Source organism: Mauremys mutica, chromosome 2 (genome assembly GCF_020497125.1).
Source record: "Mauremys mutica isolate MM-2020 ecotype Southern chromosome 2, ASM2049712v1, whole genome shotgun sequence".
In the NCBI taxonomy this organism is placed as follows: Eukaryota; Metazoa; Chordata; order Testudines; family Geoemydidae; genus Mauremys; species Mauremys mutica.
The window spans coordinates 229174502-229199248 of record NC_059073.1 but is presented as its reverse complement, the minus strand read 5'-3'; the positions used below and the strand labels follow the sequence as shown (position 1 = coordinate 229199248).

Below are 24747 nucleotides of genomic sequence, written 5' to 3'. Positions count from 1 at the left end.
GTCCAGAGAAGAGCAACAAAAATGATTAAAGGTCTAGAAAACATGACCTTTGAGGAAAGATTGAAAAAATTGGGTTTGTTTAGTCTGGAGAAGAGAAGACTGAGAGTGGACATGATAATAGTTTTCAAGTACATAAAAGGTTGTTACAAGGAGGAGGGAGAAAAATTATTGTTCTTAATCCCTGAGGATAGGACAAGAAGCAATGGGCTTAAATTGCAGCAAGGGCAGTTTAGGCTGGACATTAGGAAAAACTTCCTGTCAGAGTGGTTAAGCACTGGAATAAATTGCCTAGGGAGGTTGTGGAATCTCCATCATTGGGGATTTTTAAGAGCAGGTTGGACAAACACCTGTCAGGATGGTCTAGATAATACTTAGTTCTATCTTGAGTGCAGTGGACTGGACTAGATAACCTCTCCAGTTTTATGATACTTTGATCATCGGCAAACTGAAGATACCTACCCACCTTACCAGTGTTGTTGTGGGGATTATTTTACATTTGCACCCAGCTTTGAGAAAAGTGTTAGCAGTATAAATGTTACCAATTTAAAATAAAAATCACTAAAGATTTTTTCCATGCAGTTTTCCTGCCCTAGTGTAGGCATATCAATATTGCATGAAATGTTACAAATGAGTTCTGATAAATTATGGTGTATTCATTTGATTGTTTAGAATTTTTGCTGTCTTTATCTAATCATTCCACTGAATGTATTAATAGTTCTCAGATGCTATGGTTACTCCTGGGGGAATTCTGTGCCACTGCGCATGCACAGAATGTATGTCCCCCACAGATTTCTTTGCTTCCCCGCAGAAAAATGACTTTCTGACGGGGAAGCAAAGGAAAGCTACAAGAGCGGTCATGCAACCCTCCCCAGCAGTATGTTTCCGGTGCCCAGGGCAGCCGGCAAAAAGATAAGTCACAGTGGGGCACGAGGCGGGACTGGGGAAGGCCTGGCTGGTGGTTCCTACCCTGCGCTGAACTCAGCTACTAGTCCGGGCTAGGCTGGGGAGGACAGGACTTCCTCTTCCCCTGCGTAGCATCCAAGGCCAGGTCAGACCCAACTCCAGATTTCTCCTCCAGCTGCAGGAAGATCTGCAAACTCTTCCCGCCCCCTCCCCCCCCTTCTTGTTCCCATCACTCTTCAGCTGCAGGGGGAGGGATCCCTTTTACAGGGAGCTGCTCCACCTTCACCTGGAGCCCTCTGCAGAGTCTCATTACCACTGCACCCAGAACCCCCCCAACAAGCCCCTGTGTATCCAGATCTCCTCTGCACCCAGATCCCCCACTGAGCCACCCACACTCAGATTGCCCCACACAGAATCCTCTTAACCTACATCTGGATCCCCCCACACTAAGCCCCCTCACATTTGGATCCTGCCTTGCTGAGCCTGCCTCCCACACCTGTGATGTTTCTGGGGCAGGCCCAGTCCTTGCATTGTGTCAGGGTAGGATGCAGCCTCACCACTGAGGGCTTGGCTACACTTACAAATTTGCAGCGCTGCAGCAGGGTGAAAACACACCCTCTCCAGCGCTGCAAATTGCGGCGCTGCAAAGCGCCAGTGTAGTCAAAGCCCCAGCGCTGGGAGCGCGGCTCCCAGCGCTGTCCGTTATTCCCCACAGGGAGGTGGAGTACGGACAGCGCTGGGAGAGCTTTCTCCCAGCGCTGGCGCTTTGACTACACTTAGCGCTTCAAAGCGCTGCCGCGGCAGCGCTTTGAAGTGTAAGTGTAGCCAAAGCCTGAGTCCATGTCCGGGGGCAGGGAGAGCTGCACAGTGATCTCCCACCTCTGTGCAGCCAGTGGTCTATGCTCTCCAATACCATGCTGAAGCCTCCACATTTAAGTGACAAATAAAATTTGCAGAATTTTAAAATATTGTGTGAAGAATTTTAAATTTTTGGCACAGAATGCCCTCAGGAGTATATGGTGATGGGTACTCTGTAAGAAAACAGATTAGCAAGTGAATGTTAAATTGCAGTAAGAGTATTTTTAAACAAAACAGATTCCAGGTCAACATACATCATATTAGTTTGACATATACACTGGGAGACCCCTTTCTTGTTCCGTGGACAAGAGGTCTTCTATATGCATCTCCTCTGATGCTCCTGATTCAGAGGATAGTAAACAAAGTCAAGCATGACAAGGACAAAATCATATTAATAGTTCTGACATGCCCCAGATGGACCTGGTAGCCTTACCTAATTCACCAAGCTGTTTGACAGGCAATCACTCTTCCATCCGTTCCTTATCTCCTGTCTCAAGGTGTCGGTTGGATGTTTCACCTCAACCTGAGGATCTTTCTTTGTCTCAAAGCATGGTTTCTAAGTGGCTCATGGGAATAGAGACTTACTGTTCTGAGGAGGTACACTAGGTATTATTGAACAGTAGAAAAGAGTTCATGAGATATACTTTTCCTTCACAAATGGAAGTGGTTCAGCATTTGGTGTGATCAGAGATGTTTTCTACCTGGTCACTCATCGATCTCGACAGTTTTGGACTACCTTCTTGAGTTTTAAACTAGGATTATCTATTAGTTGTATCAGAGTATGCCTAGTGGCTATTTATAGCCTTTCATTCCCCTGTTCAGGGACTCTGTTTTTGCTCATCTCACAACTCTGAGGTTTCTTGAAGGACTGTGGAACCTTTCCCTCAAGTTAAGGAACCCTCTCCAACTCAAGAGATGAACCTAATACTTAAATGCCTTATAAATCCTCATTAACTTATCTAGGAAGATGGTCTTTCTGGTGGCTGTCCTCTCTGCCTGAAGGATTGATGAAATAGGCGCTCAAAAGGCGGGACTTCCATTTACTTATTCGATGACAGTTTTCTTACATCCACATTCTCATTTTACCCAAGGTGTTATCTGAATTTCAAATTAACCAAGTCATCTACCTTCCCGTCTATTGTCCTTTTATCTGGACAGAACCAGGTCACTTAGGAACTCACTCAAGCTGTGTCCATCTGTGGATCTAAAGATTCGTCAAGTGCCACCCAAAAACTCTCCAGGGGGATTTATGATAGTATGATATAACAATGAATTTGCTGACATTCACCCTCCTCCTATAATGTCAGGCCATTCCACAAGATCTCTACTTCTATGGCATTGTTCAAATGCAATCCTGTTCTGGACAGTTGCAAGGCAGCAATTTGGACTTCAGTTCACATCTTTTCCAGACTTATTTGGTAATCCAGTCTTCAAGCTTGGATGCTGACTTTGGGAATGCAGTCTTATCAGTCTGGAATGTGATTCCGAAGCCCCCTTCTCCAGCTGGGTGCTGCTTGGTAGTCACCTTGGAGCACCCGTGAGGATAGTACTTGAAGGAGAGGTTGAATCCAAAAGGGGCTGGGGTGGGAGGTGGAATGGTGCAGATACAGCTCAGTTCTCTGCAGCTGTTCCAGGCCCTTGACAAGCCTATCGAAACTGTTGCTTATATGTGGATGGATGCTGAGTGGTAGATGCTGAAGAAATACTTTTTCTTCCTCTGAAATTGTGCTCTTTTTGGGTGATTCATAAAGGTCTTTGAAACGAGAGAATGCAGCGAGCAGAACTTCTGTGATCTACTAAACCTTTTGTTTGTAGATGTGTAAATCCCAAAAGATCTCATGGTGGTTCTGGAATCCTTTAGGGTATACAGGGATTCATCCATGGATTCAGTGAAGAGTAAGATCATCTAAGGGAAGGTCCTCAACTATACTTTTGACCTCCTTTGGAAATCCTGAAAGCTCTCCACATAACCATCATCATAGAGATGGACCAAGCAACAGTATCTGTGGCATCCAACAAGGCCTGCAGAGATATTCTGGCTAAGAGTTGGCCCTCAAAATAGCCTAGAACTGCTCACGCTATACAGCCAGTAGATTTTCAATAACAGGGTCAATCTGGCGCAATCTGAGTGGTTGTATTTAGTCACGACAGCCTGAAAGTTCACAATTCTAAATTTAAGTGTTGCAGACGTGCAGGTCTTGCAGCCAAATAGATCAAGATATTTTTGATCCTTATCATACAGAATGTCTTTAACACTGTGTTTCCTGCCCTGTTCATTCCCTGCCTCAACAACTTGGGAGTTGGATGCAAGACGGGTAAACAAACATTCAGAGTCCTTAGCTGGAATGTAATATTTATCACCAGCCAATTTATATGTAGGTGGTATCATTGCCAGGGTCTGCCAGATGGTCTTGGACCTCATTGACGGGCAGGACAACATGGGCAGAAAGAATCCACTGAAGGATATCCAAGAGTTTATGTCACGACTCTTACCTCCTTCAAGGAGATATGTAAGGAGTCTGCAGTACTTTTAATTAACTCCTGGAATTCTCGGAAATCATCAGCTGTAGAAGGTAGGGGAGGCATAAATGCCTCACCTAGGGAAGAAGAAATATTCATCTGCAGTATACCCTTCTTATTTGCTCTGGTTTTCTGCTCTTCAAAGGATTCTTAAATCTGTGGGAGCTAAGCAGGGATAAACAAGCTAGGAGAATTTCTCATTCCTTAGTCCCCACAAAACAGACTAGTCGCCTGCAAAAATTGTTGGCAAAATGTCACCCAAGGATGCCAGTATGGCCATTGAGGGGGTCTAAAAGGCGCTGGAGGTGGCATACACTGGTGTTCGACCCAAGCTGAAGGTACACAGGCCAACCACACTTCAAAAGGTGTTGGAGAGTCAAGCGGCACCAGGGAAAGGTGCAATCTCAGTGATCCTACTTGTGTCGGTACTCTTTTGGTACCCACTTTCAAGGGATACTCTGGTTTATCTGAAACAAGTCAGTCTCTGGAATATCTGAATTCCTGACATACCTGACAAGTTTGAAGTGCAGGGCCATATTCCATATGTCCATACCGAGGACATAAAATGCTCCAGCGGGTCTTTCCTGGTACATGTAGTCAGTACCAATAAGGAGGTCTTCAGAGGCGCTGAGATTGTATGACAGGTATGGCGTTTACCTCTTACCAAAGATGTCTTGGAGGCTGACGTAGGTACAGATGGTACTGAAGAAGTTTTAGGTACCACTTTCTTAGAAGAATGCTCAGACTCTTGTGTGGCAGAGTTCTGCTTCTGCAGTACAGAAAATCTCATTACTGAAGCAGGTTGGGTGCCCCTATTCTTAAAAGGGGCTGGAGCAGGAGGTTGGTACCGACAGTGCACGGAGCCACAGCACACATACCCAGAGTGGAATGTGACTCCTCAAAAACAAACAAACAGTCTTACTTGGAAGAGACAGACTTTTTCCCTACATAGACTCCTTTGGAGGAGAATGGGCTATCTTTTTATGGGTGTCTTTTACATTGGGCAGATCCAGGTGAACATGCTTAATATAATGCTTAACATAATACTTAGCCCTGCCTTACGTGAAGGGGACTGCACTAGAAGACTTCTCGCCCTGCCGGTCCTATTATTCTATGCTGAAGTTGAAGGGGCACTGTACTCACTCCCAGACCAATGTCCAGGGGAGCGTCCTGGCTTTGACCTGAGGCCAGACGGAGAACACAGTGCGACACTACCCTTCATATTCACACTAGTAATATTATTGTGTGTGTGTGTGCGCCTATATATATATATATTTTATATATATATATATATATATATATATAAAAAATATATAATATAATAATGGCATAATTAAAATGCATTTTGTACAAGATGGGTCACGTAAGGGGTCATAGGAAAAGTTATGATTTGCTGAATATGATTATCCTATTTGTATGCATGTATCACTTTTGTACCTAAAGTTATGAATATTGACTATGTATCTATTTCAAATGTAGTCTGAAGTAGCATTTTTAAAATGTAAGCATTCAAACTTGTATTACTACATTTTTAACTTTTGCATCTTTGAATACAATAAATTCAGTTTTATCAGCCACAGTTGCTTAAAGGTGAGAAAGAAAAAGAATGCTGGTGAGGTTTCAGAGCATAGTATGAGTTTGATGAGACTGGCATGTAGGTTCACAGTAATCAGTCAGAAAGACCAAAATACAAGTTGTTTCCATTTCACCAATATTGTTTGTCCAAGCAGTGAGGGGAGGGACAGCTCAGTGGTTTGAGCATTGGCCTGCTAAACCCAGGGTTGAGTTCAAACCTTGAGGGGGCCACTCAGTTATTTTTAGGTTCTCATGCACTACCAATGATACAATATTAGAGTTACAAGCATTGTAAAAGAAATGTTCAAATGAAAGAAAAAATGAAAACACTAGTTAAAATCCATAAGAATATTCCTATTCATATTGTTTTACAATATATACTTATAAAAACAAAACAGAGTGTGGGACCAGGTTGCCTGATCATGTCTTTAATGGAAAATGGTTGACACATTAATGTGTTTAATTTTCAATAATTGTTCTAATAAGCTATGATTATTCAGAAAGAAGTATTGAAAATTTTACTGATTGTTTCTACTGGAATATTGTTGAGGAAAAAAATCAGTTTTGTTCATTCTCTTTCCATTGCGTTAGAACAAGATTCATTAGAGTCATTTCTTTACTATTAAGGCAAGTAAATAAAACAGCATTTATCTTCTTAATGCTCTTCTTTTATGGACGAGGATGCCACCTAAGCTTTCCTATAATAAATAAGAAGCTCTTTGAAGAGCACACTTAAAGATGGGGGGAGAAAAAGTGTGCTCTCTCTCTCTCTGAGCAGACTTGGAGAGCCTGAAAATGCTCACATGAACTGCAACATTGTGATTTCACACATTTTCTTTGTCTCATCAACCTTCATACTGCTACTAAGAGACAAAGACATGCCTTTGAGTAAAAAACTAAATGGAATCCAATTCCTCACTCCCACCGAAAAATACTAGTTTCAAGAGCAGTATCACTGATTAGTCATTAATAGTATTGTTTTATGATTTACAGGAATTATCCCTGCAAAAAAATGCAAGCTTTGAAAGACTGCCTGCCAGCAACTCTAAAGGCAGAAATGCTGAGCTACAGATGAAGCTGCATCCTCCTAAAGGCTTAGCCAATGATTGCCAGCTCAAATATGAGTGATAAACATGATATGAATACCTAATTAGTTTGATGACCATCCTAGTATCAGAAGACAACTCTAGCATGTTCTCCTGGATATGTTTTTGATAAGAAAAAAGCATTCTTCGCAGGACAACAGAAAAAAAAGTAATGAAAATGCCTTAGTAAACTTTCAGTAAGTTCTAAATAGCAGAACCTCGCACTTCCTTGGACCAGACATAAAGAAGTTAATCAAATTTTAAGACCAGCTCTGCCTATACTGAGAATTAAGAAACTTTCAACAATAAATACATACATACATGATAGGGAGGGCAGCAAGTGTTGATAGAGTCCAGGTTTCTCAAAGACAAAATGTTCAACTTGTATATAAAACTAAATTCAGCACTTGTTACAAAACTGATTCTAGAAAATGTTAGTGAAAGAACAAATCGAGGCATGATTATGTCACATCAGCACTAAGCTCGATTTGCTTTCTTTAGTGACCACAGAGCTTCAGTACTGCAGATAACTATGGGAATCATCATAAAGAGACCGAGAGTAGTTGTAATGAGCAGTATCATAACAAGCAGAACAAAAAGCACTCGAGTCCAGCTGAAATACTAGGCAAATAAGTGTAAGAGGGAAGACACTCAAGAACCTATAGAATAATAGTATGTACTCTCATGTACACACACTTGTTCATCCCTTAAATATTTTAAAAGTGGCCTCCAAATAGTTAGTTTTCACTTAAAGTGTTCCAGACAACAAGGATAAGGGCAGGGTTTGACAAAAATAAATAGAAACTTTTCCTTGGCAAATGGGAGCTCACATACCAATTTCTGCCAAATTTAAGCTTATTTTTTTAAAAAGCATACTGCCTTTATTTAGGTTTAGATTAGATTTTTATCAATAAATATCAGTGAACAATTTCATTGTACATACATAAACTGACAAAAATTATTTCCATCAACAATAATCTAAATTTACATACAAGTAGAGAAAATCCTGCTTGAGAACTTAAAAACAAAGAAAAATCTTAAATCAAACTGAAGTGATGTTGACAGTTTGTGTTTTAACAGTTATAAAGCTTGTAACTTTTTCAGTCTCAACATCTAGTCATTAAATTGACACCATCCCCCATAATTTCCCACAACTAAAAATTTAAATCCTTAAAAATTAAAAAAAAAAATCTACATCTATTTTTAAGTAACTGTCAAAATTATAAAAATATTAAAATCCAGTTCTGCCAGCAAAGCCTACCTTTACTGATTGTTGTTGACTTTCTAGATGTGAACTAAATGTGAATTAATTCAGGACTGTTTAACTCAATCTGCAAACAAAGTTTGAAACAAGAAAAGTGTGAAGTGCTTAATGCCCAAATCCTGGCCCCACCACACAGCCCAAGCAACCATGCTGTGCAGTGGGACGTTCCTCTGGGGTACAAGCCCACTCCACAGTAATTGCAATGCTCTGTAGCTTCCTCTCCAAGCAGTGTTAGAGTACCCTCTGTGTCACTTAGCTTTCCCTCCCCCAAGTACAGAGGACTGATGGACATGTCTTCTGCTGTCAATGCCAAAGCCCTTAATTCAGACCTTAAACTTTGCTTTCAACGCTAACGAGAATTTCCATTTCACCTTTCTTTTTCCAACAATGACAGTTTGTCACCATTAAAATAACAATGCCCCTTCTTAAATCCTTATTCTTGTGTTGGTCATCTCCCTTTCAACTACTGCCAACAACCTCTACCTTGACTCCCCATAATTTCAGGAAATCTGCTATGAATAGACTTTTTTGGATAAGAAATAGGATTACAATCTCTATCATTCACCAAAATTGCAGCTCTAGTTTTGAAACTTCCCAAAGACCATATTATCATGGCCTGTTTTGCCAACCTGTTTACTTTTTTGGGGGGGTAGGGGTGGAGGGGGGGTGTATTTACCATGTTCTTTAGACACTTCCCTTGTGCTACCCCATGTTGAACATTCCCACATGCACACAAACCACTAAACCCACCTGCTGAAAATATGCTTCAAAAATCTTGTTTCTCATCTTAGAACTGACTTGACTTTTTTGCAACACTGTTAGAAACACCACAAAGCATACTGCATCTTGTAGAAGAAATTAATACAATATTAAGAGTAGCATATCATTTATCACCATATGTATGTCATTTAATATGCAGAGATTAATTCCTCAAACATGAATAGCCAAAATAGGTAGTCCATGGATTCTCACAGTCGTATACTTTCACAGACTCTCTTTTCTACTGCTGTCACTTTCTTCAGTCCAGCAAGCTACTCCATATTTTGCTATCCTGTTTGATTTTCAATTGTTCAGGATTTTCTTTTAATTATATATTGTAGGCAAGTCTATTTTATGCAAAACCACCTTTTCCAGTTCACATCACCCAAAATAGTCACGTATCCAAAGAAAGCTGTCAACCCAGCTTTTCCTTCTCTATAGCTATAGTTAGTTATCAGTGTCCATTTGTCATCTTCTGTTTTACAGTATTAACAATCACACTCCTTCAATCACTGCACCTTTCACATCTTCATTTTTTACCCTTTTATTCTTTGTTCTTCACTTCAGCATATCTATAAGGAGATGGCAATCTGTAAAGAGGGTAACTTTGATTGAATACCAATGTTATGCCAACACTTGTACAGTACAACCTCAGAGTTACAAACACAAGAGTTATAAACTGACCAGTCAATCACAGACCTCATTTGGAACTGGAAGCATGCAATCAGGCAGCAGCAGAGAAAAAACAGCAAATTCAGGTACTGCATTAAACGGAAACTACTTTTAAAAAATGGAAAGTTAAAAAAAATATTTGACAAGGAAACTGTTTCTGTGCTTGTTTCATTTAAATTAAGATGGTTAAGACCAGCATTTTTCTTCTGCATAGTAAAGTTTCAAAGCTGTATTAAGTCAATGTCCAGTTATAAATTTTTGATGTTTTGTTCAGCGTTACAAAATGTCACCATTCCCGAGGTGTTCATAACTGTGAGGTTCAACTATATTCATTAAGAGACTGCCAAGCTGCAACTTTATCATGCCTGCTTTTTCAGGGGCAACTACATCTCTACCCCAATATAATGCAGCAAAGCAGTGCTCTAGGGGGGTGGGCTGTGCACTCCGGCGGATCAAAGCAAGTTCGATATAATGCAGTTTCACCTATAACGCAGTAAGATTTTTTGGCTCCCGAGGGCAGGGTTATATCGGGGTAGAGGTGTACTCTCAATGTGCATAGAGCTCATTAAAGCAACTCATTTTGAAATCTACTCATTGTAGTGCACCAGTGGTCCCCAAACTTTTCAGGGTCATGCCCCCTTTTAACTGTTTTTGCCCCCCCCCCAGAGCACCTCTGGGAGGAGTGCGGAGAGACAGACAGGAATAAAGGGGCCAAGGCTGGGGCCATAGCTGGGGGTATGGGTAGGGCCAGGAGCAGAGCTCGGTGGCACTCCTTCCCCGCCCTCCTAGACGGGCTGGCCCAGGCCTCAGCCACACACCCCCCGAAACATTCCTCCATGCCCCACAAGAGGGGCACGCCTCACAGTTTGGGGACCTCTGTACTACACCTACCATGCAATCCTCCAACTGATTTTTGTGGTTTGATAATCACATTTTCATTTCCAAACATTTAAAGTATCATCAGATATTCAAAGGCCCTAAACCAAAGTCCGTTTTAAAGACTAATTGACTTTTGGATCAAGTCAAAACTGCAGAAAAAAAAAGATTTTCTCCCTCTACAAAAACTTCTATAATTTATTGGGATTCAATTAATTAAATGTTAAGCAAACAAAACATTTGCACACAAGAGCAATTCAACTGGTGTCCTTTTAACAACAATGGATGCTATACGGACATGAAGCATAAACTAGCCCATATATGATTTGATATTCCTGCTTCCTTTAGAGCTGAGGTTAAATACATTTTCTGCAAATTACAGGAAATTGCCACCTCTTCTTAGAGACTGATGTCCAATTATCTTTGTTCCCCTACTGTATTTAATATTTGTACAGCAGAGAAAGATAGCTACATCCAATTTTCATTTTGTATTAGAGTTGAGAATTTGTTATTTCTTTATAAATAACTTACTGGCAGGAACAGAAAGTTACTAAGTAAAGGTGTGCATAGGTAAAAATATACACGTTCAGCTACACAAAGATATCAGAATTCACCAGGTATAACAGGCACAACTTCTGTGTGTTCTTGGAGTTATGACTATGTATCAACAACTACAAAGAGGAAGTCAAAGACGACAAGACTTACTGTCAATACCTACTATGGGTTGAGGAAGATGATGTAGTAGGCCCAAACTACCCAGGAAAGATGGTATAGTAGATAACTGGATTCCTTACACAGAGAAGCCTCCTGGGAGGCCTATTTCATTTAACATTAATATTTCGATTGTAAACTCTGGGTGGGCGGGAGAGACACGACACTATCTTTTCATATATGTGTTACAATGGAACTGGAGCCTCCAGCTATTAACCTGAATACAAGTTTAAACAATGGTAATAGGAAAACAAAGCAACCCAGCTATGCTAGAAGGCACAAAAATTCTCCTTGGGCCAGAGAATTACTAGGACACAGAGGCAGAAATGACAGGTTTTTTAACTGAACTGGACAGATTTTTCCCTCCCATGCCATAGGTAATACTCTGACTGCTTAGTCATATTAGTTTAAAAGTATGTTTAACATTTTATAATTTTTACTAAAAAAAGCTTTATTTCCATAAAGACAACCTGAACTCTGTGAGATAGCTTGTCTGGGCACTCTTAAACTTCTTCAAACAGAAGGCAACTGTCTTCAGATAAAAAAGGAAGCCAAAAATGGGACTGAGATAATAGACATGAGTACCCAGTCCAAGGAAAGACTCCAAGCCCCTACCAAGAAGGTGCTGAGAGGAAACTGGCTTTGAATGGTAGTATGGGGACAACAACAGGGGAGGAAAACATGGGGAAAGAAAAAAAACAAAACCCTGAAAGGTAGTAGGTGTGATTACAAGTGTGTTGCAAATGTAAAGTGCTGTTATTGTTTTGGTGTTTTCCTCCATTAGTTTAAAGCTAAATATTTAGATTGTAAACACAAACAAGCAAGAATCATATTAGACACTAGGTGCCCTGACAATTAAAAACAATCCACAACCAAAACAAGAAATAAACAATTAGTACCAAATAGTAACAGAAAAGAAAAAACAAGCTTTCCTCCTTTTTCAGGTCCCAAATGATTTCTCAATTTGGAATGAATTAGTCCAAAGGAAGAAAATCTTCTGCCGGTGTAGAAAGAATAAGATACTGCTGTTAAAAGTGAGATTATCACTTCAACAGTCTCTGAATCCAAGTGCTTAAGTGACTTCCACCAGTTCACTGGTGTGACTTTCTTTAAAACATCAGCAGCAAACATATTTCTTGAATGGTTCGCACTTAGTTCTGAAGTTTATTATAGTTGGCATTATGGAGGGATGATTGTTGGATGTCCATGTCATAGCCAGCTCCTCTTCTTCAGCAGTTAAGGTTTAACCCTGGTACCGAGTACTGAGAATATTGGCAAGAAAATGAGCTGGAGATAGTGCTTATCCCATTCGTTTTCTTAATGCTTGTTATTTAACTCTTTCATTGCATATTTCTCTTTTTAAAGATCTCACTCAGTTCCTTCCAAATTTCAACAGCGTCAGCAAAAAACCAACTATTTTCCTGCATTTTGTTCAAGGCTACAGAAATAGGCTTCAGGGTTCAAGACTTGTTCAAGACTTAGCACATCTTCAACATTCTCTTAAGCCCAATGTTGAGAACTTTGGCTGTGACAGTGCCATCTATTTTTTCACGATTTTGTTCACAAACTATCATCAGATTTGGCCAGTTCTTGATATAGTGCTGAAAACAGTCCACTACTGAGTTCCATCACACATCTTGTGGGAGAGTTAGCTTGGTTCCTCCGACTCTTTTCTGAGCAGCTGCTGCAAAGTGGTTGTTATGGAAGTATTTTGCAATTTCGACAACATTAGCCTTTATTTCTGGAACACTGAAATCTTTGGCTAGGAAGTGCATCAAATGAGCACTGCAACCATATGTTATTAGCTTGGGACTCTCTTCAAAATAATTTCTTCTCATCTTGGATACATTTGCAGCATTGTCTGTGACCAAGCTGCGTACCAGACATTTGAATTTTTCTTCACAATTTCTTATAGCTTTTACTGCTACTTCTTGTAAGTATTCTGCTGTGTGTGCATTTCCTGATGTATCAATTGTTTCTGTAAGGAAGACAATCCCTTCTTCTGTTATCACACAAGCACATACAACAGGATCATCGTGGACACTGCTCCACCCATCAAGACTCAGGTTAACAACTTTACCCTCTAGACCTTTTGCACAGTGCTCAATTTCTCTTTCATACACTTTATCCAGCAATAGGCCTGCGACATCTGCTCTGTTGGATGGATTGTATCCTGGTCTTACTGACTGAACAATGTTAATGAAGTGTGGGTTCTCAATCATACGAAAAGGAGAGTTTGTTGCATAAACAAACCGGGGAATTTTTTCATCAACTACCTCTTTTTGTAATCTGCTGATTCTTATCACAAACTGATCTATGGTTGTTACTGGATAATGGAGATTCCCCCTTCCCCTTTTTTGCTACAGGCGATATACTGTGGCTATGTGACATACATGTGACTGAAACACTATTATTGGCAGGTAACTCTGAAACTACAGAAAATGATGGTGATCTTGAAGGTGGATAGTCTTCAGAATCCTGTATGTTAAGGATGGATTCGCCTAAACAAAGTCAGTCAATGCAGTTATTTAATTATTACCACCATATTGCTCATTTAGTATTACTCATTGCATTCACTGACACTCAGTACGACTTTAAAGTTGAAATTGTAAAAGGAAGATCTGCCTATTTCAGCTTTTTTTAAAATCACAACTGCATCTAAAATGATAGTACCATATAGTTGTTACTCTATTTTTTGCTCAAACATGAGAATTCAAGAACAGTTCAGAAGGAAGACAGGCAGTCCTTAAGAAAGAAGTATGAAATAAAAAAAGTTTACCAACCTGAACATCCTGCATATTCAGACATGTTCCTTTCATCATCTTCAAGGCAGCTTCCTCCTGAGAAGAAATACTTCTCATGATGTTGTTTCATTAGGGCAACCAGGCCTTGCATTTCTTTGTTGCACTGTTTGCATTTTGCACGCATGCTTGTCTTACCCACAGGTAGAGGAACTTCATTAAAATATTCCCAAACTGGGTCTCTTTTACAGCCTTCTGCCATTACAGGTTTTCACTTCTAGTGAGAGAATGGTATGATAGATCTCAAATCAATGAAGGCTACACTCAGAAAGCAAATTCTGGAATATGCTGCTCAAACAGTTTCACTTTTCTTTCTCTGCCTGTCCCTCCCTTCTCACATTTATCTCCACACTTTTTCTCCTTGTCCAGATCTATTCCGCCCCCAACAATCTTCTGTTCGTTGAACTTTTTGAAACTTTGCACTTTTAGATAGAAGTAAGGGATTGACTCTGTGTACACAAATATGCAGAGGGACAACAGGGTTGAGGTATTTTATTTCTCACCTCTACATTCTAATTTATTTATTTAAAACATTTTCGCTGTTAACAAGCATGTTATATCTGGAGACACAAATATACAGTTTGAGAACTGAAAAACTAAGCATCTCTGATGGTATCTTCTAGACTGAGCATTGAGTCAAATTGGGTAGATAGAAAGATTAACCTAAATAATCTATACAGAAACCCCTGGAACCTCATGAGATTGGGTCCCTAATCCACAAACTATTGGAACTCATTTACAAACTTTCTTAAACATTACATGAATATATTGTCTCATACTATAGAATCAGAATGTATAACCCCTATTCCATTATGAGATATATTTGAGCTATAATACATCTTAATTAAAACCATCTTTAGATAGGATTTTTCCTCAAAAAAGGCATTTTATCCAAAAAATGATTTAAATAATTTTTTTTTAAATCACTGATTTTTATCCACCCTATAGGGAAGTGTTGTTCCCACTGTACAAGGCACCATATAAGGCACTCATCTGGAATACTGTGTGCAACTCTGGTCACTGCTGTTTAAGAAAGATATATTCAAATTAGTGCAGGTGCAGAGAAGAGCTACCAGGATGATCAGAAGTATGGAGAACCTGCCTTACAAAAGGAGACTTAATGAGCTTTGTTTAGCCTAACAAAATGAAGGCTGAGGGAAGATATGATTGCTTTCTATATATACATAAGAGGAATAAACACCAGGGAGGAAAAGGAGTTATTTAAGTGAAGGGTTAATGTTGGCACAAGAACAAATGGATTTAAACTGGCCATCAGCAAGTTTTGGGTTGAAATTAGACAAACATTTCTAACTATCAGAGGAGTGAAGTTCTGCAACAGCCTTCGAAAGAGAGTAGTGGTGGCTAAAAACCTAACTGCTTTTAAGACTGAGCTTGATAAGTTTACGGAGGGCATGATATGATGAGGGTGCCTACAATGGCACATAGCCCATCCACAACTGCTATTTGCAAATATCTCTAAAACGGCCAGAGATGGGACACTATATGCAGAGAGCTCTGAGATACTACAGAGGATTACTTCCCAAGTGTCTGGCTGGTGGGTCTCACCCACAATCAGGGTCTAACTGATCACCATATTTGAAATCAGGAAGACATTTTCACACAGGTTAAACTAGCACAGACTCTGGGTGAATTTTGCTTGCCTCAGCCACATGGGGCATAGATCACTTGCCGGTTTGAACTAGAGTGAATGGTAAATTCTCTATAACTTGAAGTCTTTAACAAGATTTGAAGACTTCAGTAACTCAGAGGTTTTGGGCCTATTGCAGAAGTGGATGGATGAGGTTCTGTAATCTGTAATGTGAAGGAAGTCAGACTAAATATCTTGATGGTCCCTTCTGGCCTTGAAGTCTGAGTCTTACAATATATACAGTAGGATATCGGTTGCACTCAAAGATGAGGAGCTGCTTTATTTAGATTTACTTGCAGTTTTAATATGTCAAATAATTTAGTAGTATGATTTGTATTATACTGTAAGTTATGTAAACACAAACATCATAAATAACTTTAAAAAGCGGTTAGTCACTGTAACTAAGGCAGCTTCAGTCTCCCACTCAAGTTCCAGAAATAGGAAAGACAGGAATAAAAGCAAGAGGAAAATAAAAGAAATATAGTAGAAAGAAGTTGGTAGGAACAGTAAAACAGTAATAGTTTGGCATCACAAAATTCCAGTGGATTAGGAAAAAGACTGTGGCCAAATGTTGAAAGAGATAAGAAAGTGGAAGATATACAAGAAGTGCAGTAGAAGAGTAGATGCATTTCTTCCCCAGTCTGGTCAATGAACAGACTAACAGTTTAGGGGATGTCAATATCCGTACAGGAAGGAGGGACAGTTTGCTAGTTCAAAGTTCACAGTGACTTTCAGACTCCAGGAGATACTGGCAGTTTTTCTACAAGCTTTTATGAAGTTAGCTCTTTATTGCATGATAAGCATGGTTTGGTTTGCCTTATTTTGTTCCAGATCCTTGGCTACTAAAAACACCTGAAAACCTTCAATTGGATCTGCATAAATGGATCCTTATGCCCTCACAGAGGCCTCACTAAGGTCAATAGGATCTACTCTGCAGATTAGACTGCAGGCCTAATCTGCAGTTTAGGATTTGTTCAGGTTTTTTTTTTAATCTCTCTTCTCATCTGAGGAGAAGGTCTTGTGTCCACCCCAACCCCTGCAGCAGTGCTCAGTTGTTTCTCCTTCCAGCTGCTTTCACTTAATAAACGGTTTGGAAAGTAAAAAAAAAAGAGAAAAAAAAAAAAGACAGTGGCTCTCAAAATCCTCCCTCCCTCCCGTTGGGGTCCATTTACTCAATGACAATAAAAACCTGTGACACTAAGCACTCCTTAATAGCTTTATATGTAAGGACCATGGAGTGGAAGCAATCCTGTGCTCTGTGTACTGAGATGGATCAGCTATCTCTTCCATAAAGAGAAACGTTCTTTGAGCTACCTGAGCCTCGACATCATCTTGTCAATGCATATGGATTCTGAACCCAAGGGCAACAATTATCAGGAAGTCTGAGGAAAATACTAAGAAAGGAAAATGTTTGGATATGTTTTTGATGTCTAATGTAGTTTAGATGCAAGTTTTAAGTGTGGGGGACTGGGTATTTTGGGTTGGGGGGTTTTTTTTGTGTTTTTTTTTTTTAAAGCAACCAAAAAAGTTCTTAAGAGATTGGGAGGAGGATTGTTAGTTTTTGTTGCTGCTTGGTATTTTAGATCATTTTTAACCCAACAACAACCTCTTAAATCTAATAGGAAGAGACACGAATTCTCCAAAACTTGACATTTGCACAGGGTTTAAAGAAAGAGTGAAAACTGGTATTTCCATGCCTCCTCTCCCAGAACAGCTCCTCTTCTCCCCGTCACCCATCCCAGTGAGACAATTTCTCTTCCTAGTCCAATAAGGAACTAGTTCGGATGTTAATCCTTTTTAGAATTCATGCCAAGAATAAAGTTTAACACTAGCAGTAATGAAAATAGCAACCATGTAAGCAATTCAGTGTTCACGAGGACACTGCAAACATTTGTTTAACTGCCAAATGAATAAGTTCCATCTTAGCGAAGAGAAAGATATAAATGAGCAATAAAAAAAAAAATCAGGGCACTCACTTTCGAGATAAGTGGTCAACCTAATAGCCTCATGCAGCCACTTCTTATTCTCTGCCTTTTGCCATTAAGCAGAGTCTGACTTCTGGGAAATAATGCATCCTAAACATAGCCTAATGAGTAGTCCAACAGAAAAGTAAAATATGTTGGCAAGTATGCAGTGCACAGATGACCTTCAATGTCCACTATCACAGGCCTTAACCTTCTCCCCTTCCCTGGGGGAAGAAAAAAAAACCAGGATGTGGATCATTTAAATACTGATGTCTTAAAGGAGGAGCCAGGTCTTTAACAGTTACAATGAAGCAGTGTTCAATGAGTTTTGCCACAAGTAGCCTGTTGCTAAAATAGAACAGGATGAGTGGCTATAGATTTTGATGGAAGAGGTCTCCAAGTTTCAGTTAAAAAAAAGTGTACTGAAATTAAATGTACTGACAGGCATGTAACAGATTCTATTGTGGAAAGTATTGTCTTGCAGGTCTTCTGAAATTAAAAATCATTTATCTACCTGTTTAGAATAAGCAATACTTGACAAAACATTCTGGTGCATGCACACAACCTTAATGTTTAGAATTTTGTAAAATTTAGTTCATAGGACAAGTAAACTCTTGCTTACTTGCTCAATGTATCTATGGTTTCCTAATACTTCTATGACTGAACTCTGAAGGAGACAAACAAAAAAACTATTTGGTTTTCAAGATACCAAGTCCACAACTCAAAATATTCTCTCAGACAACTAAAAAGAGCTATGAGGATTAACAAAGAGGAAGTTTTATTCATTAATCGAGGCATACCAGAATGCAGAGTAAACTGCAACTACAAGTAAATGCAGTCTGTAGCATTTTCACCTCCACTCCAAGTGGAGGGAAGGCAGATATGAATACCAACCATTACCCACGAAAATTGTTAAGCCGTTCTAGCGTCTTCCAGAAAAAGTGGCACTCTTGCACCAAAGTGATGGGCACAAAAAACAGAGCACTGGCTGGTGCCAGATGTGTTTAGGATGCCACCCAACAAGGTGCATGAAGTACAACATAAGTTTGTACAGCATAAGTTTGTACAGCAGCCCCTCCCCCAGTCAAGCAGCCTGGAACTAAAGGAAAGGACTCAATATACTGAACGGATCTACTTTCCACAATGATTTGCAGATACTCTGCCATAAAAGTTAAACATCAGGTTGTTTTCTCATCATTTGCTTGGCTGTAATAGAAAAACATTTACACATTTCAAAAGTGTGCTACATTCATCACATGCAGGATCTGAGCCTAAACTATTACATCTCTAAAACTGCTATGAAGAAGCATCTTGGACCAAATTCTGGCCCTATGAGATACCACAGCCGCATCAGCTAGAACTGCACAGCCCAATTTGACTCTATAGGTGAAATCCTCCCCCCACATCCCCACTGTAGTCAGTGGGAGTCTTGGGGACAGGATTTCACCCTGTGAGTTCAACAAATATCTTGATGGAGGGATTTCTGACCACACGTGTTGCCATATTACACACTGGATGACTTCACAACCCTTTCCTCCTCCAAATGTGTCCTCGGGACCCACTTCTGCTGTAACTAATAGTAGCTAGGAAAGTGGCCCAGAAACCCAAACCAAACATGTTTAAATGATATGGAACAATAAAAATGTGTGCGCTGTTGGCTGATGTAACCTTATTACTGTTCCCTTTATCCTGTAACCCCTTTCCTTTCTATTGTTAGCTCTGCTGGAGAATACAGCGACAGTTACACAGTTAACATACATCCCTTCTAGATCATCTGAAAGCTTAACACAACTCAAGATTGTCATATGTGAAACCTAAATTAACCCCATTAGAAAATCAACCTAAGAAGAGTATCAGAAGTGCTCTGCAACATTTATAAAATAGGCTGATGTCCAAAGAAGCACATTTCTAGCTGCATTTCCTAGGGAAAGTTACCAATCTCTGCTGAACAAATGAAAATGACTTTGCATTTATCTAATATTTTATTAATTGGATTGTACAGCAATCCACGGCAATCACTTTGCCCACCAATGACGTGACGCCATCCCTGGAGTAAAACACAGAACCTCTAACAGTACACAAATAACTTCAATATAGTATTTACTTTGTCATACGTTAACGTAACTAATTTACATATCAGAATAGTCTTCTGCCAGGATAATGGAGATGAACATCTCTATTCTGATGGAGAGGCAAGTTTAGTTTGTTTTTTAAAATGAGCAGAAGATTGGTGACACCATTTTCACATCTCATTCAAAAGATATTATCTCCTTTAGCATAGTCTCTCTGGTCTGGAACATTGGTTCAGTGCTGACCCAGCAAGAAGAGTTCCACATTAGGATTAAAGAAGAAAAGTTTCAATCCAAAACAAGTTTGTTAGACAATTGTTTTAGTATTTGTAGGAGGTGCAGATGTGATACTCTAGAAACAGAAGTTCTCTATCCACAAGAGTTACAAGATTATCAACAGTACAAACATTTTGCCATTCTACTACAAATATACCTGAACCCTCTAAGGAAGGATCACTGATGGAGAATAAACTACATTATTCCTTACTCTAAATTTTTCAGTCCTTAATTTCTGTTAAAGTTGACAAGGTTGCACTAGCTAATCCAGACAGATGTCCAGTAGAAACTAGACTGAAATCAATGTGTTTCTCATAGAACAAAGAACAGACAGATAGCAACTAAAGACTTGACCCAACACCCATTGAGGTTAACAGACTTGCCATTTATTTTAATGAATGCTAGAGAAGACCTTTAGTTTGACTGCTACTAACAGAATTAGTCAGGATATTCAGTTCTTCACTTTAGGTACCTATTACCAGCACTATGATCTATGTAGTTGCATTAGCATAATATTAATTTGATAAAATAAAGCTAGTCAGTACTCTTTCTTGTGAAAGTACAAGAATCAAAACTTATCACAATAACTTCATATAACAGATTTAACTACAACCACAACTTACAGTTACCCAATGCTGGAGTTTACAGCTCGGCAGCCAATACTAAAAATGATGCAGCATTTGACGCTTCTATTAATTTGGTACCCTAGAATAACTTCTTCCTCCAAACACTATGCCCCCAAAAATATGCATTAATTTTCAGGTGGGGCTGGTCAATGACAATTTAAAACAAAAAACCTAACACATTTCAAAGGGGCACCTAACTAGTAGAGCATCACAAACTCTAAATGAGACATGTGAGATGCTATCACAGCAGATCACTGAGACCAATCCAAAAGATGACTGTTTGAGTAGCAAGGTGAGAGCATCGTGCCACCAGCTGGGAAGAGAGCAAGATCTTTCATCTCAAATCTTCGTTTTGCTAAGGAGCAGTGTATCCAAAGGTTATTCTTACTATAAAAAGAAAACTAATTGTCTATTATTTAACAATTATGCATGCAACTCAATAAATGGGCTTAAAAAATTACACGCCATAGCAACGTGCAACATCTTCCAAGTTTTCACGAACTGATTTCAACAATAACTGGCACTCAATTGTTAAACACTACACAAGTCCAACTATTAATATTTCTTTTTAACAACATCTTTTCTTCAAAAGATTCTTCTATCCCTTGCTCTTTGGAAATGAAAGTATACTTTCATACCAAAATATCTATGCAAACTGACATTCCTATAAATCTGTTTCATTTCTCCAAATTAATTATTATTCATATTGTGGTAGCCCCCATAGACCAGGCTCCAACCACACTGCTATTTTGTCCTGCTGCACAGCGATGAAATTCAAAGAGATATTTGAATGCTATTGCACTGATGTGATTATTACTCCAGAAATTATTTCATACTTAGGGCCCTAGCAAATTCATGGTCCATTTTGGTCAATTTCATTGTCAGAGGATTTTTATAATGGTAAATTTCATGATTTCACCTATTTAAATCTGAAATTTCATGGTGGTGTAATTGTATGGGACCTGACGCAAAAAGTTGTTGTGAGGGGGGTCACAAGGTTATTGTAAAGGGGGTGCGGTGCTGCTACTCTTACTTCTGCGCTGCTGCTGGCAGTGACACTGCCTTCAGAGCTGAGCAGCTGGAGAAGGCGGCTGCTGGCCAGGAGCCCAACTCTGAAGGCAGAGCCACTGCCAGCAACATCACAGAAGTATGGGCAGCATGGTATGGTATGATATGCCGCCCAGTTCTGAAGTCAGCACAGAAGTAAGGGTGGCAATACCGTTACCCCCTAAAATAACCTTGTGACCCTCCTGCAACTCCCTTTTGGGTCAGGGCCCCCACTTTGAGAAACACTGGTCTCTCCCCCCCCCCATGAAATCTGTATAGTATAGGATAAAAATCACACAAGACCTGATTTCACAGGGAGGGAACCAGATTTCACGTTTTGAGAGGCGTTTTTCATGGCCATGAATTTGGTAGGGCCCTATTCATACTGTACATGTACACCTGACAAAATGGAATCTCTAGTCTGAAGTGCTTACATGTCACATAAATATATACAAATCGGCCTCCTCTTCTCTGCTTAGTTAAAAGAAATCAATATAAAGTGATCATAAAATTAAAGACCAAAATAACTATTAAGAATATTAAATGTATTTGAGGTTCTTATAAGACTTACTAATCAAATTTCAGGTCTTCCATTAAAACTGAGTTTTTGTTAACTTACTGACCACAATCAAGACAATTATTATTTATAATTCAGTGGCCTCAGCCCCATCTTGCTAGGCACTGTGTTTGTTTATACAGAGGGCCCCTGCCTAAAAGAGCTTACAATCTAATGTAAAACATGATGGACGTAGATACAAATATACAGAAAGTGCAATGTAATGATGAGATACTGGTTAGCATGATAAGCAGCGGTCCACAGCACACTAGCTGCTTCACCACTGCCGAGTTTTTTTGTAGGCATCACAGCAGACTGTTTTAAGGTGGACAATATAGTGGGCATTGTAGATTTTTAATTGAGATGACTGATGCACAAAGGGCAGCATGGTAGAAAGCACAAACATCCTAAATCAAAACTGGCACTATTTGCAAAACATAGGTGGGAGGTCAGCATCTTCCTACTGTATAAGAAAAGAGAAGTAAGCCAGAGAGTGCCTTAGATGAGAAGACAAATAGATTGTGTTTGATGGGGTGTAGGAGAGAGAGCTAATGAAGGGACACAAAGGTCTGTAATGTGGTCAAAGTAACAAGCCAGGAAAGTTATCTTTTTTTGTGCAACAGCATTTTAATTGGGTACATGGAACAGGATGAGATTTGTCAAGGCCAGCAAGGAGGAGTTTGCTGAAGGCATGAAATGAAGGCCTGAACCAGAGCTTTAGCTGTGCAGCTTGACAAGACAGACCGAATCTTGGAAGTGTTACACGGGAAGCAGGCAAGATTTAGACACAGCAGCAGACCAATATCAATGCTCGCCTCTAACATAATGCCTTCCTTCTCCACAGCATTTTACAAAAACTGAACGGATCGGATGATCAGGAATATTAATCACGCCATTAACGCAGGGCAGACTTCCAGCGTCAGGGACACTGCCGAAGAGAGCAAGGCAGGTATCTTTTTAAAGTGATCATGGTGAAAGGCAGCCACATGTCAGCGTGTTATTTAATCCCCTTAGACACTCTCACACCTCAGAGGGTGGCCAGCGGGCGTGTGGCCGGGAACGAGGGCGGCTGGGCGGGCAGGGGCAGACGGACACCCGCCGCCACCTGTTCGGCCTGGGCCGGTTACCCGGGAGAAGACGGGAAGCGGGGACAGGCAGCGCCGAGCCCGCTCACTCCCCTCACAGACACGCCGCAGGATAACAGACTCGCCCGCACCGAGCACACGCCCCCCCGCCAGCGCGGAGCGGCGGGCACTGAGCCCGGCCGTGCACACAGGGCACGGCAGCCCCCTCCCCGCCCGCAGCCGCGGGGCCTCCCCCGGAGCCTGTCACACACGCACACGGAGGGGGCGCGCCCGGGCCAGGAATGGAGGAGGGAGGCAGCAGCCGCCGCCGCCGCTTCACCGCCCTTCGCACCCACCTGCTCGCGGAGTTTAAGGAAAACCATGGCGAGGCCGCCGCACCGACCAGCCGCCGCCTCCGGCCGCCAACTGACTCCGGCTGCCCCGCCTCCTCCCAGGGGCCGATCCGCCCGTGCGCAGGCCACTCCCCCCGCCCCGCCCGGGCTCCGCACCGGGCGCCGAGGGGGAAGCCGTGGGCCCTGAGGAAACGCGCGCGCGGGGATGAGGAGGAGGGGGCGTCCCCCTCCTGCCCCGCCCCCTTCTGCCCCGCCCCGTTCTCAGAGGCAGCTTCCGGAATTAGACTCGGGCAGCATCAAAGCGGCTCCCCAGCCGCTACCGTCACTCACCATCAACCACGGCGCTTATTGGGCCGGGAGCAAGGGTCGGGGCGGAGTAAGGGCAGCGCCGATTGGCCGGGGAGGAGAAGCTAGCGTCTGATTGGCCAGGAGCACCAGCGGTGGGGTGGGCGGGGCAGGTTCGGGGCACAGGGCGGGAGGCGAAGATACGGAGGTGGGCAGGAGAGAGGGTGACGGGCGTGAGCGGGGGGAGGGGCTGAGCCTGTATCAGGAGCTGCAATTATCCCCCTTCTGCCCCTCCCCCGCCTGGGGAGAAAACCCCGAAGGCGCCGGGATTGTCGCTGCTGGCGCCAGATGCGGGTTCATCTCCCTCCCCCAAAGCCGAGACTCGCGTGGGAACTGGGACCCAGCCTCCGGGTGCCCCAGTGACCTTGAGCTCCTCTGCTAGCCCGGCTGGCACCTCGCAGGCGCGAGGTTTGTCATTAGGGTGACCATACGTCCCATTTGGGCAGGACGGTCCCCTTTTTTAAACCCTGGCTTTTTGGGCAAGAATGGCCATTTGTCCCCTTTGCTCTTGCCAGTTGCACGTGGCTCTGATCAGTCGCCAAGAGCAAACAGAACAAATGCCCAGTTTTGCCAAAAAAGTGGGTTGTGCCCCCCCCCCTTAGTGGGGTGCAGCAAAACGTTTGGGGAGGCCAGTGGTGACATGAAGTGCTGGGCAGCGGGGCTCAAGCAGTCAACCCAGGGCAGTGCAGGGATCAGGTGATCAGCCCCACTCCCTGTTGCATGGGGCTGGAGTGAGCAGCAACACTAGGTGGCTCTGGACAGCCCTGTGCCTAGG

At 41.5% G+C, this 24747-nt stretch overlaps 1 protein-coding gene across 1 annotated transcript in view; it reads right to left on the bottom strand.

Annotated features, from left to right (window-relative positions):
• ANKRD28 (ankyrin repeat domain 28) overlaps positions 1–23865 on the bottom strand; it is a 198263-nt gene extending 174398 nt beyond the window's left edge. Inside the window, exon 1 of the mRNA XM_045005108.1 lies at positions 23631–23865. Within this exon, the coding sequence (XP_044861043.1) occupies positions 23631–23657 (27 nt within the window). The 5' untranslated portion in view covers positions 23658–23865. The remainder of the gene's footprint in view (positions 1–23630) is intronic.
• Positions 23866–24747: the final 882 nt, after the last annotated feature.